Source organism: Triticum aestivum, chromosome 2D (genome assembly GCF_018294505.1).
Source record: "Triticum aestivum cultivar Chinese Spring chromosome 2D, IWGSC CS RefSeq v2.1, whole genome shotgun sequence".
In the NCBI taxonomy this organism is placed as follows: domain Eukaryota; kingdom Viridiplantae; phylum Streptophyta; class Magnoliopsida; order Poales; family Poaceae; genus Triticum; species Triticum aestivum.
Genome location: NC_057799.1, coordinates 624,483,351 through 624,502,661, shown reverse-complemented (window position 1 = coordinate 624,502,661; position 19,311 = coordinate 624,483,351). Strand labels below are relative to the sequence as shown.

Genomic DNA, 19,311 nt, shown 5'->3' with positions numbered 1-19,311 from the left:
GACACAATACCTTAGAAAAAGTTTCCTTGAAAAAGGATGTTCAATATCCCGTTCATGAAGAAAGATGAATTCGGGTCGGATTCGTTTTCGCGCAGAAAATAGATCCGAAATTTGACGCGATCATCGGAGGTTTCCCGGAATTTGAACGGTCAGATCGAGCTGAAATTTGGAGGGCTGGTAGATACAGTAATTCCGCAGCCGATCAACAGTTGGATTTTCCAAAGGACGTCCGAGCTGGACGCTGGACTCCTCGCCCTAAACTCGTCCAGATTCCCGTCCAGATTTGATAGGGCTTCGGTATATCGTAGATCTTCGGAGATTCCTCCGTCGGAACGCGATGAAAGTTCACAGGGTTGTTATATACTCAATTCCGCATTATTCTACCAAAGCAATCGTCAAGACGACAATCAAGGAGGCGGTGACGGCGTATACAAGTTGTTGTCCAGAAAAACAGTACGATCGCACGAGGGCAATGTTGACGTTGAGCCCCCGGGCTCCATGGATGATTCCTCCATGATCTTGATAGAGATCGAAGTTGATGATGACAAGGACATATGTCCGATCTTGACGATCTGAAGAGGGCCTGGTCCTCGGCCCAGCCGAGGTGACCAGTCGAGCCGGCGATGAAGACGCCGACGTCGCAGTTGATCTACAGACCAGCCTTTGATCCATTGCCGATCACACAACAGAACTCTTAATGAAAGCACCATTGTCAGTGTCAAAACCGGCAGATCTCGGGTAGGGGGTCCCAAACTGTGTGTCTTAGGATCGATGGTAACATGGACACGGGATTTTACCCAGGTTCGGGCTCTCTCAAAGAGATAATACCCTACATGTTGCTCGATTGATTTTAATGAGTATAGGGGTTACAAAAGTTGATTTACCTCGAGATCGTATGTTGTGGTCTAAACCTGAGGGTATGGTGAATGATCTCATGATCATCTATCGACTAGCCTAGCCTCGGCTTATATAACATGCCGGAGGCCTAGGATAACAAGAGTCCTAGTCGAATACGTAGGTGGAGAGGAGTCCTTGTCTTGATCATCAAGTCTTGTGGAATATCCCTTGTATGCGGCATAACTGTCCGAACTGGCCCATGAGTGAACTGCCATGGGGTCCTCGGCCCGATCCAGCTAGTCGGGAGACGTGGTGAGTACCCCCTAGTCTAGGACACCGTCACCCGCTACGTGTGAATTTCGCTCCAAGAACAAAGAAGAAAAGAATGTGCCCATCAAACAACATCCAACTTGAAAACATTCAACAATCAAAAGAAACAGAAAAATAGAGAAATATTTAAAAGGAAAATAGCTGTGGAACATGTGTACCCTTGATGTTCCAGGAACTTCTGTACTACCGTATGTTTTTGTTGTAGTTTCGACCCGGTGCCTGAATATGCCTGAAGAATTGTGCAGGTATCTTGGATCCTGCCTATCGATGTCGTCCATTGTTGCTTCTCACTTTTAGTTCAGTTCCAATGACCTCATTCCAAGACCCATGGCATATCATACCAGTACTCAGACGGAGAAATGCCCTTTGATTTTTGGGTGTATATACACCTGATATGGAAAAAGAAAACATCAAAAGAAGTGTAGAAGTTTTTTAGAATAAATTTGACTTTCTATTGCACTAGTATATAAATTTTCATGAATAAAAAACCAACTTTGATTTCAGGGCAAAAAAACAAAATTTATTGCTATTATAGATCACTATTCACACTATTTTGACCTTTTTTTGTTTTTTTAAGAAGTCAATGGGGTTTTTCCATTTTGTGCAAAAAAAATGTAAGTACAAGGGAAGGTCAAGTTTATTTTTTTTTAATCAGAACTTATATTACTTTTAATTTAATTACAATTTTTTACTTTTTAAGCAGCACGGAACGTAGAGCTTGTCCTTTCTTTTTACTAAGATACTGCTAGTGGGATTCCTCTGCCGATATTGGATATACCGAACCGAATGTCGTTTCTGAACATCTTTTTTACCGCAACTCGTGTCTTTCCTTGAGCTATAATATAGTCTCTCTGTAAACACAGGTTTCTAAAGCGTCATATATTAGTTTACAGAGTGAGTATATGATAGCAGAAGAATTTCATGTCCTCTATCTCCTCTGGGGGCATTCTCTTTTGGACAAAGTAGGTTTATTTTTTTTAAAATGGACAAAGTTGTTTCTACTACACTAGTCTTTTATTTAGTTGGCACTAGTAGTCTTTTTGAGGTTTTAGGTTCTTCTCATTTGCTCTGCTTCGGGCTTTGGCAGTATCAGGCGTCAATTTCCCTTTGGATCGCCGAGTCAAAACCATGCTGCCTTTGGCATGAACCTTGTGGTCACATCGCGCCGCATCAATGCCGGCCGTTGCGTGCTCTGGGCCAGTATTGATGCGGCGCATGCATCGGATGGAAGGGAGCTCCTATTGGCACTCCAACACGACGCGTAGCAGGCCACCCCAGCAACATGCCCCTGTCAAATAGAAAAAGCAATTATGATCGTTGCACAGAAAGAAGTGGGATTCGAACCAGGGACGCCTATCTCAACAGCGTAGCACCACAAGCACTAGACCAAGCTCACTTGGCTGTTCTACTAGCAGGAAAAACATAACTATTTGACCGGTATAAATTATTCGAAAAATAGTTCACAAATTGAAAAAAAGTTCATAAATTTCGAAAACATTTATAAATTTCGGAAAAAGTTCATTCATTAGAAGAAAAAGTTCATTCATTTGAAAAACAGTTCATTGATTTGGAAAAAAATCATCAAACTTTTAAAAAAGTTTACACTCTGGAAGATTCTATGATTTTGGTTACCTAATAATATAGTAGAACCACTATTGAGATAATAGTTAGACGATACACTTTAGAGATCTCTATCATTGTAGTTGATGATATTAAAATGCACACAACCATATATGTACGAACTATATAAGTTATGCAAGTGCCAATAGTTAATTCGAAGATAAGTTTTTCTACAAAACATAATTTAAATTTAGCCATAACAAAATTGCAGCAATATGTTACAAATGATAACAAATAACATTACAATTAATAATGAACAACATAGTTATGTGGTTCCAACACGAAAAATATATTATTATGTGGTTAACTATGTCAACTAAATAATATAAATTATACTCCTTAATATTGTAATAAAATGAAAATACATTTAAATAAGTACAAATGTTTGGTATAAAATTGTTTTGTATAGAAAATAATTTCTTATTTTAATTTTCTCCGGGTCTCAAATATGTTTGGACTGGGTAGGGGTCCTAACCTAGGCGTCTTGGATCGATGGTAACATGGACACATGATTTACCCAAGTTCGGCTCTCTCGAAGAGATAATATCCTATGTCCTGTTTTTCATTGTATTGATATGGGGTATAGTACAGAATACAAGTATCTACCACGAGATTATTGTTTATGATTGTAATGATCTGTAATATGATCTATTAATTAGCCTGGTCTCGGTTTATATAATGTACCGGAGGCCTAGGATTTAGAGGTGTCCTAATCCTGTACGCCAAGTCTTTTGAAAATCTTCTTCTATACGTCATGGGTTGTCCAAAGAAGTCCACCCATGGAGAACCTCGGCCCCACCCACATAGTCGGAAGACGTCGTGGTGAGTACTCCGGACACCATCATGCAGCGAAGAGAAATAGATCATTATAGTGTGCATTCATATAGCAAAAACAAGTTGATCAGGCCAAAAAGTCCATATTAATAGGTAGGTCATACTATTACAGGTAGAAGGTCTATATTAACTGGTAGGTCACGGTCTAAAAGTGAATGTTAAAGCATAACTATTAATTGAAATGAAAGCTTAAAATACTCAAAAAGGCGTTTGGTCTCCAAAAGAAAGTCAGAGTTCATCGAATCATCACAACGCATGAATATCAATTCTTAGAGATAAGCTAAAAACGATAGACAAGTGATGTGCGTAGGCGATAGAAGGTGCTGAGAGCATTACGTCTAGAGACGATGGATGGTGAGGGAGAGACGGCGCCCTTCTTTGCGCTAGAAATGGAAGACGCAAATGTCACCTTTCTGCATTTTGGCATGGTGGTGAAACCATGACCAGTTCATCGTGGTGGCCCTCTTGTCGGTTCCAAGGATGAAACGCGTGTCGCAGCTCACGGTTACATCTCCGAGCTTGAGTGACAGTGTGTCATCCTCTTTGTTAATGTATTTCTGTTGCTTGTCCTCGGTGTACTCCACCTGAAAGTAATGTGAAGGCAAACAAAAGCAATTAGTTCTTGGCAAAACTTATTCTCCAATATTTTACTTGTATTGACAGGAAGATATAAGAACTATGAAATAATTAGTGAGCTAGAGCAAATGCAATAATAAAATGTTATGGAAAAGAGAGTTGAGAGTGTACTAGAGTGGGAGAGAATGTCGGCGAAAGAAAATCGGCATTACAGATAGACATGAAAAATCAAAGTTGTCTTTGTCACATACATAGTGGGCATGGTGGTAAAGCATCAGTAGTGGTGTTGAAATATTTAAGTGAAAAGCACAGATATTCAGTGACAATCAATCAACAAGTTTTGCATGATTAAAATTAATAAAATGTGGCAGTGTATAGTATGGATATATAACCTGCTACATCAATCAATGCAAGGTAGCAACATGCTGGATCTTTAAAAAAAACATAAGCAGAAAAATTATCCGGAAATTTTACAATATATAGGTGACAAATTACTTTTCTAAGTATTTGTGATGTAAAGGACACCATGAAGTTTGTATGTGTTCAAAAAAACCTTTTAACAAAACTTCATATGCAATGAAGAATTCTGTCGTTCCGAACATGAAGAAGGCTATCGATGAAGAGAAGAGTACCACACGCATTGATGAATTATACGAAAAAAAAGATTATTCTTGGTTCTTAGAAGGGCAAGGTGAAGTTTCAAAGGCTGAAAAATATGAACATCGAACCGGCATATATTGCACGACCACCCTTAGCAACACAAACCTCGCGTGTGCTAGGTACACATAATGCTATGGCAACCAACAAGGCTGCCGATGAGCGATGATCAACATCAAAATCTCGCTACGTGCAAATTTCGAAGGAATTTGTGTAGTGCCGTATGCAGTATATATGTTTCTGCCGTAGTTCCGGCCTGGTGCCTGAATATGGCTGAAGAACTGTGCAGGCATCTTGGATTCTATCCATGGATGCCATCGGTTGTTCCTTCCCGCATTCAGTTCAGTTCCAACGACCTCACTCCAAAACCCGTGGCATATCATAGCAGTACTCGTGCTTTGTAAGCAGCACGGCACGTAGAGCTTGTCCTTTCTTTCTACTAGTAAGATACTAGTGGGATTCCTGTGCCGACATTGGATATACCGAACCCCGTGTCCTTTCTGCACATTTTTTTAGCGCAGCCCGTGTCTCTGCTCGACATATAAGAAGAATTTCATGTCCTCTTGCCCCTCTGGACAAAGTCATTTCTACTAGTACTAGTCTTTCTCAGGATTCGGGTCGCTCTAATTTGCTTTGCTTCGGGCGTTGGCAGTCTCAGGGGTCAATTTCCCTTTGGCCTCGGCCTTGCGTTCCTTTCCGAAGCTACACGGAGACCGGACGGCTTTGTGTGGCAGCGAAGTGTAGGAGTAGTCCAGTTTGATCGTGTCATGGCGCTTGTGCCACTGACCGTTTCAATTCAAGGAGAACGAAAGAAGGAAGGAACGAGGTACAGCGACCTGTGACGTGACGCTCACCCCGCCGGGCACGCACTTGACGTCTACTGCGGCTGCGTCCGATGGGCGCTGTCACGATACTTGGTGACATCCAGCGGCACCCATGCGGCTCTCGGTTCAACTCCCGCCATGAAGTCCGCTTCCCGGTTTCTCTTTGCTTCGCGGCATATCATACGTTGTAGCAGGGGCGGCGCTAGAGGTATTTTTGGGCCATGATTTTTACAAAACAGTGGTGAATCGGTAAAACAATAACACTTTTCAAAAAAAATGTCAAAATGAATACCCATGAATATCGGGTTGCTAATTCCTGAAGCCGCCATTGCGTTGCACGTACTAGTATAAGCAGCACGGTACGTAGAACTTGTCCTTTCTTTCCGCTAAGGTACTAGTGTGGCTGGGATTCCTGTGCCGACATTGTATATACCGACTTCCATGTCCTTTCTGTACTTCAAAAAAAATATGGAGGTCGTGTCTTTTCCTGCACGTAAAGAATCGTAGTACAACACTCGTTTTCGCGACGATACGCTGCAAGTCTATCAATCTAGTAGTATCAATGATGGTTCAAAGTTGTGGTTTGCTTTGCTTTGGCAGCGAGTCGCGTTTCCCTTTGGATCGCCGGGTCAAACTCCACCGCGTCGGCCGTGGCCGTGCGTCCGGTTCCAAAGCTACACGGAGACCGGCCAAGTTGTTGTATCATTCTATGCCGCCAGTCCAAAGTAAGAATTCCAGCTTGATCGTCTGGTGGCGCTTGTAGTTGCGACTGGCCACTGACCGTTTCAAAGGTTTCCTCAAAAAAAATTAAAATGTTTCCTCAAAACTGACCATTTCAAAGAAGAGGAACTCGACAAGCGCGGTGCGGCGACTCGGATCCTGCTGCGGCTGCGTCCGACGCGCGCTGTCACGATACTTCGCTTAGTATACTGGACTCTGGAACGCTACTGTCAAAGTGTACTTAGCACAGTGCTCCGTGTGCGCTCCCGTTCTGATGCGCCGCAGCGTCACGGGGTCTGGGAGCCCGGGCCCAGCGGGCCAGGTGCCGGAGCAGCCGCCGGTGACGCGTCGCGTCCCCATCGGAGCCGTCTCCGAGCGCCTCGAGATCCGAGCCGCCTGCCAGCATCAAGGGGCGCAGCAGAGGTTGCCCCGGTTGGGCCACCGGCTCCACCACTCCACCAGCCGAGCCCGTCTCCGACATTCGCACCCTATAATCCGGCGCGTGCGTGCTTCCCCGCACAGGAAAGAGATAAGGGAAAAAAAAATTGAAAATCCGTGCTTGCCGCATGGAGAAAAAAGAAAGTGGGCGCACGGTGATAGAGAAGGAAAACGCATCATTCCTGCTCTTGGAGCGTGTTTCGAGGACACCGAGGCGACAACAAAAAGCGAAAGGCCTCCTCCCATCCCACTCGCCGGACGCCCGCGCCTCGTGCTCGCCGCCGCGCCACTCGTCCTACCCTGCCCGATGCACTCGTACGCTCGTCCTGCACGACATGCGCTCGTACTCGCCTCGCGTGTCGCGCTCTGCTCGGTCGCACTCGTGCATCGCAGTCTTTCATTGCTCTCAGGCTCTGAGCATCAGTATTACTGATCTGTTAACTAGGGCTAAACGGAAACGGGGTACGTATGACGAAACCAAGAGCGGATCATCGACGAGACGGAGAATCTTGTCCACGACATGTTAGACAAAATCCTTGGTTAGACCCATTTCGTCCGCCGCGCCCGCTTGGGTCGGCGCGGACAAAAGTGGCGGCTAACGCGCCGACCCAAACGGACGCTAACGTCCGTTTTTCGTCCGCAGGTGACCCATTCCAGGTTCAATTTTGAGCCGGATTTGCGTCGGCGCGGACACGAGACGGACGCGCGCGCGCCTACTCCTCTCTCCAGGCCCGCCTGTCGGTGGCAGCCACCATCATTTTCCCCAATTTTCCTCAAAAACGCTCCCGCCCGCGCGCGCCCCCGCCCCCCAACCAGCCATGAAGGACGCCATCGACCTCGACCTCGACGCCGCCTCCCTCGCCTTGTCCGGCGCTGTCGCCCCCTCCGGGAAAGGCAAGCCTCGTGCCCCGCACAAGACCGCCGCGGCGACCAAGCCGAAGAAGGCGCTGACGCCCGAACAGCGGGCAAGGGAGTCGGCCAAGAGGAAGGGCCGGAGGCACGCCGCGGATGCGAGGGATGAGGGTAAACCCTAGCCAGCACAGCCTCGTCCAAGCCGCCGTCGCCGCGGCCAGCACCGGCTCGTCGACGTTTCCTCGGATGGTGATGCCCGACTCACCCCACGCATCGGCTTGCAACCCGGTCCCCGGCTTCCACGTCTACCCGCAGGCCTCCCGCCTCTCCGGGGAGTGCTCACCCGACGTGAGCGTGGTCGCGCCTTCCACGCCCGCGCCCGAGCCCATCGACCTCACGCCACCCCGGTGGTCGGTGGCTCGTCGTCCGGCGGCACGAGGAAACGCGCGCGATAGACGCCGGCCTGCGGTCTCCCGGACGCCCGTAACCTGTTCGAGGAAATGCCGTCCGCCGTCGACGAGGACTACATGCAACACCTCATCTTCGAGGGTGGTGCGCCGGGCGCTGGCTACGACCCCGAGGAGACGCAAAGCTAGGACGGCCGCTGGCTATGATCCCGATCAGGCGGCCTTCATGCGTGATCAGGTCGGCATCGACCTGGACGGCTTCCCCCTCGACCACGAGTTCCCGGACGACTATGGGCTAGAGGAAGAGGACGAGTGCGACATCGAAGTGGAGCCTTTATTCGAGGCAGCCAACGCCAAGACAAAGGTGAAAGAAGTGGCTCTTGCAAGCATGATGACCGGGGTGGAGATCATGAAGGTGGATCTCAACGCCTTGTCGCCAAGGAAGAGGCCGTGGTTCGAGAAGATGCAGGCCGACATGCTCAAGTTCGACGACGAGTGATCTATGGCGTCGATGGGCCATCTTTTTTGTATGCCGGCAGGTGTGCCGGCATGACCACGGGAGCCGCGATGGCGTGGTCGAACTCAAGTCCCACTATTTTTTGTGTGTTGGTATGTGTGCCGGCCGGTTGGCAAGTGCGCCAGCATGAACTGTGGTGTTTTCTCGAGCAGACATTGTATGCCGAAGCTGGCATGGTGCTGGCATGATCGGCCGCGGGCCTTTCTTATTTAAAAGTTGAATGCGGACATGAAATGGGTCGGCGCGTTGGGCGCATTGCCGACCCAAATATAAAACTGGAGGGACGGCGGGCGGGCGGGCGGCCGACCCAAACGGACAAAAAGCGGATAAATGCGCCGTTCATTTGGGTCGCCCCGTTGAAGTTGCTCTTAAGTACGGCTAAACGTACTACTATATTGCTCGGTCTCTACTATGCTACAAAGTTCCTTTTCTACACTCCGCGGCCAGGGTTTGACCCTGTTAACCACGAGCCGTAGATTGTCGCCCGATGAGGTCTAGACAGACGCTGACTATTTTCCTCCGGCCACGTCCCCACGGGCCCGGAGGTTGACGCGGCGAGATTTACCAGGGGAAATCAGGTGACCTGCGCTACGCAGCTTATCAGATAAGTACCAAGTCAGGAGACAAAATAATTCTGTCAAATAGTGTCTCATCATGAGCCAAGAACCAAATAGGAGCCTTGCTGGTTCTTGCTTTGCGTCCGGGCGTTTTTGCACTGCGCCACCAGTATCAGTAGGGCAGCAGCACCGCGGCGTCGCTGTCGCAGTGCCCACTGGGCTCCCTCCCTCCCTGACCGCAACAATGCCATGCCCCCCCCTCACCCACGGCGCAACGACAGCGACCCATCGGCAAATCTAATCCATCTAATTAATTAACCCACGCCCACGCAGCACGGACAGCCCCATGCACTGCACCGTCGTACCGTCGCCGTACCCAAACCCAGCAGGGGTACCATCCACGATTCATGGGCGCATTCATGGCGTGACAGAGCTCAAAAAGCTCCACCAAGTCGATCGATCGATCAAGCCCCATCTACGGAAAATCAAATAAACTCGAGTTTTCTTCACACTTTGACGTGTTGCTCCACTCTAGTTGCCTTCCATCCACTATAGGGCCTCTATGATTCGCATGCTTCTAAAAACACGGAAAAAGAAAAGAACAAGGATTCAAATACCATGCTCATCTCAATTCTACACGATTTTAGGCTGTTCGGTTGCATCATAGGAAAAACAAATAGTCTTTCATAGAGATTTGAGTGGATGCTATAGATAAGTCGCACAAAGAAATCATTAGAAAAAAATATATAGAATTCAATCCTATAAATCAAACAACCAAAATAGAAAGGAATATAATCATCCAAAAATCCTACTCGGAAAATTTATTTGAATCAAAGGAGCCCTCACTCGAGAAAATACTCCAACGGGTCCTTTTCACTCCCATATAGGATTTGTCTGAAGTCAAACTTCGTAAAGTTTGACCAACTTTGTAGAAAATAATATCGACATTCACAATACAAAATTAATGTCATAGATGCGACTTGAATTTAGTTTGCATGTTTTATAACTTTATTGTTGAAGATATTGGTAATTTTCATATAAATATGGTCAAACTTTACGAACTCTTACTTCAGGTGTCTCTTATATGCGGAGTAAAAGGGACCATAGGGAGTATTTGACAATAGTTGTGTGTATCTTAATAATACAGATCCGATGATATCAACTTCAGAGGAAAAAAAAGGTTTGTCAAACCAGATTACACTTGTGGTGTAGATGGTGGACCCTAGGCATGGGCGGCTGTGGGAATGACTCTTTTGGTACTGTTCCGTTTTATTTCAAGCATGCTTTTTTCGATTCGATAGACCGGTTTTTGATTAATATGTCCACCTCTAGTGGACTCCTCGATAAAAGGAGGACATCAGCAATCAAATTATCGATCTTATCATTTCTGATCCTCCGTAGATCCATTCACCAGTATGGAGTGTATGCGCATGTGTTTAGAAGAAATACAAAATAGAAGTCAAACCAAAAAAAGTGAAAGAAACGCTCGCTGCATTTGGTACTCCTCGGCGCCAATTTTCGCGTTTGTCTGTTGCAATCATTGAAGTCCTTCAACAAAATCAGTGGTGAGAAGTACTAAATGCGGCAAACATTTCTTTCTCTCTTCTAATTGATGCTCTCATTTTTTAGGTCATCACTTTCCTTTTTGGAACCGTCATCTTGGAGTTCAGAGTGCCTAACTCGAAGGGGGGGGGGGGGGGATCGAAGACTGGAGGCGACATTGCCGAAGTTAGTGTGTCGTTGGCCATTTCTGACGCAATTTGCAATGGTGCAACCAACATAGGAACAATGTGTGTGTGTTCGATGTAGGAGAATGCCTAGTTTTGCATCTCTTCGAACATGTCTCGTCTCTTCGGCAATGGTAGGATTGATAAATATGATCATGGTGGACCCAATTTTTGGTGCGGCGAAGTCAAAGTCATTTGGTCACTAGTGCGACGAATGACGTGGCAAAGCCGGTCATGCCGCCAAAGTCAGAGTCGTCTGGTCATTAGTGCGACAAAAAATGCAGTGAAGTCAGAGTCGTCCGGTCATGAGTGCGACAAATGATGACGGGTTTGGTGTTAACTCCGTGTTGGCGTGGTGTGGTGTGTTTGTCTAGTTGTGTCATTTTTTTGGCGATCTATCCTTTTGAACGGAACACCTAGCTAGAGGTGATGCAATTGGAGGCGGCATTGGCGAACTTGGTGTGTTGTTGGCAATTGCGGGTTCAATTTTGTGCCGGTGCAACCGGCATACAAACGAAGTGTGTCCATGCTTGTTTGGTGTAGGAGAAGGCCTAATTTTCTTCTCTTTGAGCATGTCTCCTCTCTTCGGCAATGATAGAATTGGTAGGCATGGTCATGGTGAACCCGAATTTTGATGCGGCAAAGTCAAAGTCATCTAGTCACTAGTGCGACAAATGACGTGGCAAAGCACGCCCTGGGGACAGGTCAAAGTAGTCGGTGTTGTCTGGTCACGAGTGGGACAGACGATGACGGTGTTGGTTGCAATTCCTTTGTTCGGGTTAGAAGTGTATTCTTAGTCTTCAAAACACACACAAAACTCTCAAAGCGAAGAAATACTAATAAAAGGCATGGTTCAAAAGATGGTAGTAGTTCCCTTTCGAAAAGAGAGAGATGGGAGCAGCAGTGGCACGGGAACTTCCCACTTTTGGGTCAAAATCGCACCAGTTCTGCTGCCACGTTGCGATGGCTGTTGCTGCTGATGTGATGATTAATTCCTGGTTCAGCTGGAGCTTTATCCGTGCCAAGAACTGGTCCAAGTCTCACTCACTAAATCAATTCAATCAACCAACAACAACAGCAAAGATTGCACTATACTTGCTACTACTACGCATGACTCCATCGTTCAGGGGAGATGGATGTCACCAAAGCGAACTATGTGGGCAATGTACAATGATGGCATGTGGATACAGATGTCTCATGATAAAAAATATGGTGAGGCATTTATATTGATTCTGTTCTCTCCAACGTAAGCTACTACTAGTGGCCCTCATCAAAGTATAGAAAGTAGACTTTCACTACACATGCATCCCTACTCTCCAGTTCAAATTTTTCAGCTTTATGCAACGGATCACACTTTTTTCTCCCCAAGCATCCGCCTCCTGCTGAGGATCCCGCTACACTATCCGAACCTACTTTTCCTGATATCGATCCTACATGGCCCGTGGGGCATCATCCTAGGGCTATGCAGCGGCCATGCCCTGAGTAGCAAGGGAACATGCTTAACGATGGCTCTGCAGAACTCCAACGCCTTTGCGCAGATGCTTTTGCTTAGCAGACAAGGCAATGGACATGGACATGGGCCAGGTGACAACGAGGTAGGCATCGAGCATTTCTTCGCTTTGACAAGAACTAATTAAAAGAGCAGATTCCTAGTTCTGCTACTAGTAGGAGGAATAAATCAACAGAGTCAAACCCTAGCATCGGTAGTACGGGTCAGGCCCAGTGGCGGAGCTTCGTGGGGCGAAAGCGGGCCATTGCCCCCCCCCTTTCTTTCTATCTCTTTCAATTGACCATCACGTTTCACAGGTCATCACTTTTTTAAACATCATCTTGGAGATATGTCCTTTTGGTCAGAGCACCTAACTAGAGGGGGACCAATCGACGACTGGAGGCGGCATTGCTGAAGTTGGTGTTTAGCTGGCCAACGCTGATGCAATTTGCAATGGTGCAACCAACATACGAAGAGTGTGTGTCCATGTTTGTTCTATGTAGGAGAGGGTCTTGTTTTGCATTTCTTCGAACATCTCTCCTCTCTTCGGCAATGGTAGGATTGATAACTATTGTCATGGTGGACCAAATTTTTGGTGCGGCAAGGTCAAAGTCATCTGGTCACTAGTGCGACAAAAATGCAACGAGGTCAGAGTCATTCGGTCATGAGTCCGACAAATGATGACGGTTTTAGTGTTGAACTCTAAGTTGGTGTGGTGTGCTGTGTCGTGTTTGTCTAGTTGCGTCAATTTTTGGCAATCTATCCTTTTGGGTGAAGCACCTAGCTAGAGGTGAAACGACCGACTAGAGGCGGCACTGGCGGACTTGATGTGTTCTTGGCAATTGTGGACTCAATTTTGTGCCGGTGCAAATCGACATAGAAACGTTGTGTGTCCATGTTTTGTTGGTGTGGGAGAAGGCCTAGGGTGTGTTTGGTTTACCACCAACGCTCGCCGTCCCAAAAAATCGGCTCGCCCAGCCCGCCCGGAGCGTCCGCGTGGTATTCTCGCCAATTCATGGGCGCAGCGAGGGCGCGGAAAACGCTCGCCAAAAAATTGGCAGCACGCTCTCGTCCGCTTATTACGTGGGTTTGGTTAGGTTTTCGTTTTACGGTGATCTCGTCTGTTTTTTAAAAGCGGTCAATACAGCGGATTAATCGCATAGGAAGCTGCATGATGACCGAACAGCTTACTGCAAAAAAAAAAGACGACCGAACAGCTTACCGCAAAAAAAAAGATGACCGAACAGCTTTGTGGTCATTGACGCGTTCGTTTGGATGGATCAATCCCGTGTAAACGGCAGAACAACACACCTTTTACTTCCCCTGAAAAACATCGTAAGCATTTTTTCTGGCAAGAACACGAGGGTCGCAAAAGATATCACCTGGTTAAATGGTCCAGAATCTGTAGGTCTAAAAACAAAGGAGGCCTGGGAGTGAAAGACCTCCGTAGACAGAACATTAGCCTTCTCACCAAGTGGTGGTGGAAGCTAGAAACACAACAAGGGTTGTGGCAAGAGGTGATCCGGGCAAAATACATGAAAAAAGATACGGTGACCTCGGTCAAAAGCAAATTTAGTGATTCACCCATGTGGAAGGCTCTCATGAAGGTTAAGGAATACTACCTAGCGGGTAGAAAAGTGGTAATGAATTCGGGCAACCTTGCCAGGGTATGGAAAGACTCCTTAAATGATGGACCTCCTATGGATCAGAAATACCCTGTGCTGTATAGCATTTGCAATAAGCAAGAAACCACGGTGGATAAGTTTAGAAGCGGTGCGGGGGATAATTTCTTCCGAAGACAACTACATTCGTCACTGTTAGATCAATGGAATGAGCTTAAATCTACAGTTGACTCCTGGGAGCTATCAGAGGAACCTGATCAGGTTATTTGGAACCTTTGTAAGAAGAAAAAATTTACGACCAAATCGGTTTATGATCACCTGGAGAGAAACTTAACAGGGTGCAATTATAGGTGGATTTGGCAAGCAAAAATCCCCCTAAAGATCCAAATATTCCTGTGGCAAGTTTTCCAGGACGCTATTCTAACTAGGGACGTCATGAGTAGAAGACGTTGGGCTGGCAACCCTAAATGCTCTTTCTGCAGGGGCAGAGAGACGTCGACGCATTTGTTTTTCACTTGTCCTGTGGCCAGGGTAATCTGGAGGACGGTGGGTTGTGTTCTTGGCACGGACAAGTGCTCGAATAATATTTGGCAATACTTCTCATGGTGCTATGTCTTCCTCCCTGATGGGGAAAAGTTTTACACGTTTGGGCTTGCGGCCATCTGCTGGGCAATATGGAATTGCCGCAATCAGGCTACCTTCGAGGGAAAGAAAATTAAAGACTCCTTTTGCAGCAATTTACTCTGCGTGTGGCTTCATGTCTTATTGGGCAGGTATGATGACTGGAGTGGATCGGGAGGCGATGGAGCGGGGGACCAAGATGCTAAGGGCCAACGCTTCGAACATGATGAGGATATGCGCGGCATCAGGCGAGATGGCGCAGGACTGATTGGAGGGGCTTGGCCAGCGATGGATCATGACGGTGGAGCTGTTCGTTTTGGGTCTCTCGCCTTGCTTTATGAAAACTGCTTGTTTCTGCTCCTGCGCGAGCATGTGGTGTCGCTCCTGCGTGAGCCTTTTGGTAGCTTAAAACTTGATGGATTCTCCTGGTTAGGTCTAGATCGTGTTTGGGCGTCCTTGGGTTTTCGCCCCACGGTAAGCTGCTCGATGACGAGTGCTTGCAGTGGGTTTCCCAAGGGGTGCTTTGAACTCGCTTTCCCCTTTCCAGTTTCCTTAGTAGCTTCAGTTTCGGAATTCTGTATTTCCGTTGTGTCAAAGTAATGGAAAGGGGTTATGCCCGGTTCAAAAAAAAAACACACCTTTTACTTCCATTAAAAAACACCTTTCACTACTGGACTCCTTTTCTTTTTGAACTCTTTTACTACTGGACTCCCTTCAATAAAGAAAACCTTTTACTACTGGACTAATTGTCCCAAAACCTCTAGTACTCATTATCTTGGTTTGGTCGTCAGTCTCTGTACTCTTGCAGGCTCATTTTGTTTATTTTGGCATGTTATAGTTAATTAATTTTTATGTTACTACTAAACATAAGTTTTTTATGTGTCCATTCTTTGTTGGCTCAAGGTACAACCCGATTAAAATCAAATCAAACATTAATCAATCCAAGTTAGTCGTACCAAATATTTGGCAACTCGGTTGTTGGCAAACCAAATGAAATCTTAGCAATTTAAGTGCAATATATACTATTTGTTTATTTTATTTTCACTATGAATCAGTTTTTGTTTCCAGCTGTACAATCCTTTTGGCATATATCTCATCATTACGAATTTAATTGGCGACGAAACAAAGTTTTGAAGCACGTATTAGGAAATATAGAGCTGGAGTGAGGGAGCACCATTTTCTTACAATTTTTTTTCCCATGAATGCAACATACTCCTTGGAGTGAAAAACACACAATAACATAATGCATGTGCAACGCAAACGCGCGGCGTCATAAAGGCCCCTCATTCCTTGGCCTTCCGCAGCATCGAAGCCATTCATTCATTCAAACCAAATGAATGAATTCACTGATGAAGTAAGTGGTGAGCAGCAGTATCATCAAATGCGAGAGGCGATCCATGATTTTCCGTCGCTGCCCTCCCCTCATTACGACCGTCCCACTGTACCTTGGACTGGAGCAGCGCGGGCGCCAGTGAGGGAAGGCCGTGGCGCAGGTGCATTGCATGTGCCCATCAATTCCCTGTCCTCCGGTAGTAGTAGCACGAGTGGTAAATTTGACAAATTTAACCTATAGACAAAATCAAATCACAGAATGAACTATGCGTGAAACTATTTCGTCTATAGGTCAAATTTGTCAGCAGCCTGCCCCGTCATCCGTGCCCCCGACTCGACTCGGCCTTATCGCCATCAACCTCCGCTTTCCCGGCTTCACCGGCTACAGTGGCCCTTGGTTCCGGGCTTTCTCCTCTCCGCCCAACGAAAACGCATCTGTTCCGGTGCCGGGATAACGTATGCAGTTTTGTTGCGGCATAGCCGCCAGCTAGTGCCCTGCATCAGCCATGACATGGGAGGAGGGAGCAAAGCTACAAAAGCTTCTCCCCCCTAGGAAAAAAATGCTCCTAGATAAGTTTGAGATGATTTTGGTACTACTGGTAGGTTATTAAAGTGCCGTAAGCTTTGTACTGGAAGTGGTAAAGTTAAAGAGCTTAATTTTGTGGAGTACACGTCCGTCCTCGCCGAGCACGCAGAGTGGGAGCGAAACAAACTACCCAGCCCACGGATAACTTTCGCTTTGCAATCGCCGCAATTCTTTTGGGTAAGTACCAATGCGGTACATGGGGAGGAGCAAATATCTAATCATCCTTTTGCCTCCTCCCATGCCACAATTGAGTTGAATACACAAAAATACTCCTCTCAAAGCACAGAAATACTAGTAATAAAACGCATGGTTCAAAAGATGGTACGTAGTAGCTCCCTTTCGAGAAAAGAGAAACATGGGAGCCGCAGTGCAGTGGCACGGGAGCTTCCCACTTTCGGGTCAAATTCGCACCGGCACCGCTGCCACGTCGCGGTGGTTGTTGCAGATACGATGATTAATTCCTGTTTATAAGCTCGAGCTTTATCCGTGCCAAGAACTGCTCTAGCCAGCTCAAATCAAATCAATCAACAACCAACAACAACAACAACGATCGTAGTACTTGCTACTAGGAGTAGTACGCATGATTCCATCGTTCAGGGGGCAAGGCATGGATGGATGTCACCAAAGCCCACTATGAGTGAGTGAGTAGCTGGGGAACGAACAGGGTTAGCGAGGGCTTTGCAGAACCCCGGCGCCTTTGCGCAGATGCTTTTGCTTAGCACACAAGGCAAATGGGCCAGACGACAACGAGGTTGGCACTTAATCATTTCCAGAGGCTCTAATTAATAAGAACTAAACAAGAGATTCTTGGTCCTGCAACTAGCAGCAGGAATCAATCGACAGTTCATACGAGCAAGGTTTTGCTCCTCAATGGCGGGTTAAGAAAGAGAGGGGAAATGGGGAAAGTTTCTTGTTGAACCAAATGAGCAAAAATATGGTACATGGGAGGCGCCAAGGTGGGGAGATTTTGGTCGGATTGAACCATCACAACCCCCATCCGGAGCCTCGGGGTTGCTCGTTCTTCAGAGTTGCAAGAAATCAAAAGGGGCATAGAGAGAGCGGATGCTCTTGCTTGCTTGCTTGCTTGCTGGGACAAAACCAACTGCTACTACTACTACTACTGGTTTCACGGACCTGACCTGACCTGACCTGACCTTCTTGGTGGTCTCCATTCTTGGTTCTCCCTAATCTACGAGAAGTTCTAGCGGCGGCGGCGGGGGATGCCGGTCAGGTCCAGGCGGCCCACACCTTCTCGCCGATGAAGCGCACCAGCTTGCCGACGGCGCTCTTCTCGGCGGAGCTGTTGGCGCCGGCGCAGTCGCTGTCGTCCGTCAGGGCCTCCTCGCCGTCGTAGAGGCTGTCCGCGCCGTCGTCCTCGTCGCCCTCGTAGTCGCCGTCCTCGCCGCCGTCCGACGCGCAGCAGCCTTGCAGGTGGTCGTCCGGGACGCCGACGTGGACCTCCGCGGCGCCGTGCTCCTCGGCGGCGGCGTCGATGGCGCACGGCCCGCCGCGGCCACGGCGCCGGCGGCGGTGGCCGCGGCGCGTGGCACCCCCTGGTCCTCCGGCTCCTTTGGCTGCTCCCTCGCCCCCTCCGCCGGAGCCCTCCTCGACGGCGTCGATGATGCGGTGGATGAGGTGGCGGTTGGGGGAGGCGTCCCAGCGGGCCCAGAAGCTCTTGTAGCAGCCGAAGCAGCCGCAGCCCATCTCCGGCTGGTGCGGCCCGTTGAGCCGCCTGCGCCGGCCCCCGGCAGCGCCGCCGGCCCCGCCGGACAGCAGGTAGGCCAGCACCTCCTGCTCCTCGGCGGTGAGCGCGGCCACGAGCGCCAGCAGGGTGGCCGGCAGCATGGCAAGGGCTGCATCAGCCGCGTGGGGACCCGGCGCCGGCGCCGGGTGCACCCGCCGGCCCTTCCCCTGGTACAGCTTCTTCATCCCCGCAGCTCGCCTCAGTTGAAGAAATAGTAGTGCTCACTGGCTGGTGGCGCGGGCGGGTTAAGTGGCGGGCGGGCACCAACCTGGTGGACGGCGGGCGGGGAGGGAGGGTTGGTGGGGTGGGTGGGGCTCGTCGGCTGGGACGTTGCTGTATGGCGGCTGCGCAGCTCTTCTCAGCTTCTTGGGGGCTGAGGCGAGGTGAGGGAGGAAGAGAACAAGGGAGGGGAGGGGCTAACCCTACCCTTGGGGTGGGGTGGTGATGTGGTGTGGTGGTGGGTTGGGTCTGGTGGGTGGGAACCCAGGACCCAGGGCTCCGGCCCTATTATTGCATTGCAGCCAGGGAGAAGCCAAGGCGACGGGCATGGCGAATCTCCATTGGTCCAACTTGGTCTTTGGTTTGGGTAGTCGTGGTACTACTACCTGTGGTGTGTGGCGTGTGTTTGGTGGTGTCGCGACGGCATCGGTACGACCGCGTGAACGTAGGACGGTCGCCGGTGCGGCGGCGGCACGGCACGGCGGTGCACGCGAAACGCACGGGCGTGTCGTGGTTGGACCTCACCTGTTAAGTTCAGACCTTTTTGAAGATTTTAGTAGGGGTCAGGCAGGTCGCCCTGCTGGCTCGACGTGGTACCAAGTGCCGTCCCGCTGGTGAAAAATTTCGTGGTGGTGCCGTGCCGGTGGTCGGTCGATGGTATTGCCCGGCCACGTACGGGGATTCGCAGCGGGGACGTGCGTGGTTCGAGTGCCGCGAAATTCCGGTGTCCCCAACGGGGTTGGCTGATGAGGTCTGATGTGGATGTGGATGTGGATGGGTGAGGGTCACGTGGAGCAGCGGC

General features: G+C 48.5%; 1 protein-coding gene across 1 annotated transcript; it reads right to left on the bottom strand.

Moving 5' to 3' along the window:
* Positions 1-17,443: 17,443 nt before the first annotated feature.
* LOC123055089 (uncharacterized) lies at positions 17,444-18,779 on the bottom strand. The gene has a single exon (XM_044479009.1). It carries the CDS (start codon positions 18,473-18,475, stop codon positions 17,774-17,776), a length of 702 nt encoding a protein of 233 aa, XP_044334944.1. The 5' UTR covers positions 18,476-18,779; the 3' UTR covers positions 17,444-17,773.
* Between the last annotated feature and the right edge of the window lie 532 nt (positions 18,780-19,311).

Excerpts from the sequence above, each read along its gene's own strand:
- LOC123055089 (XM_044479009.1), bottom strand. The coding sequence starts at position 18,475 with ATGAAGAAGCTGTACCAGGGGAAGGGCCGGCGGGTGCACCCGGCGCCG.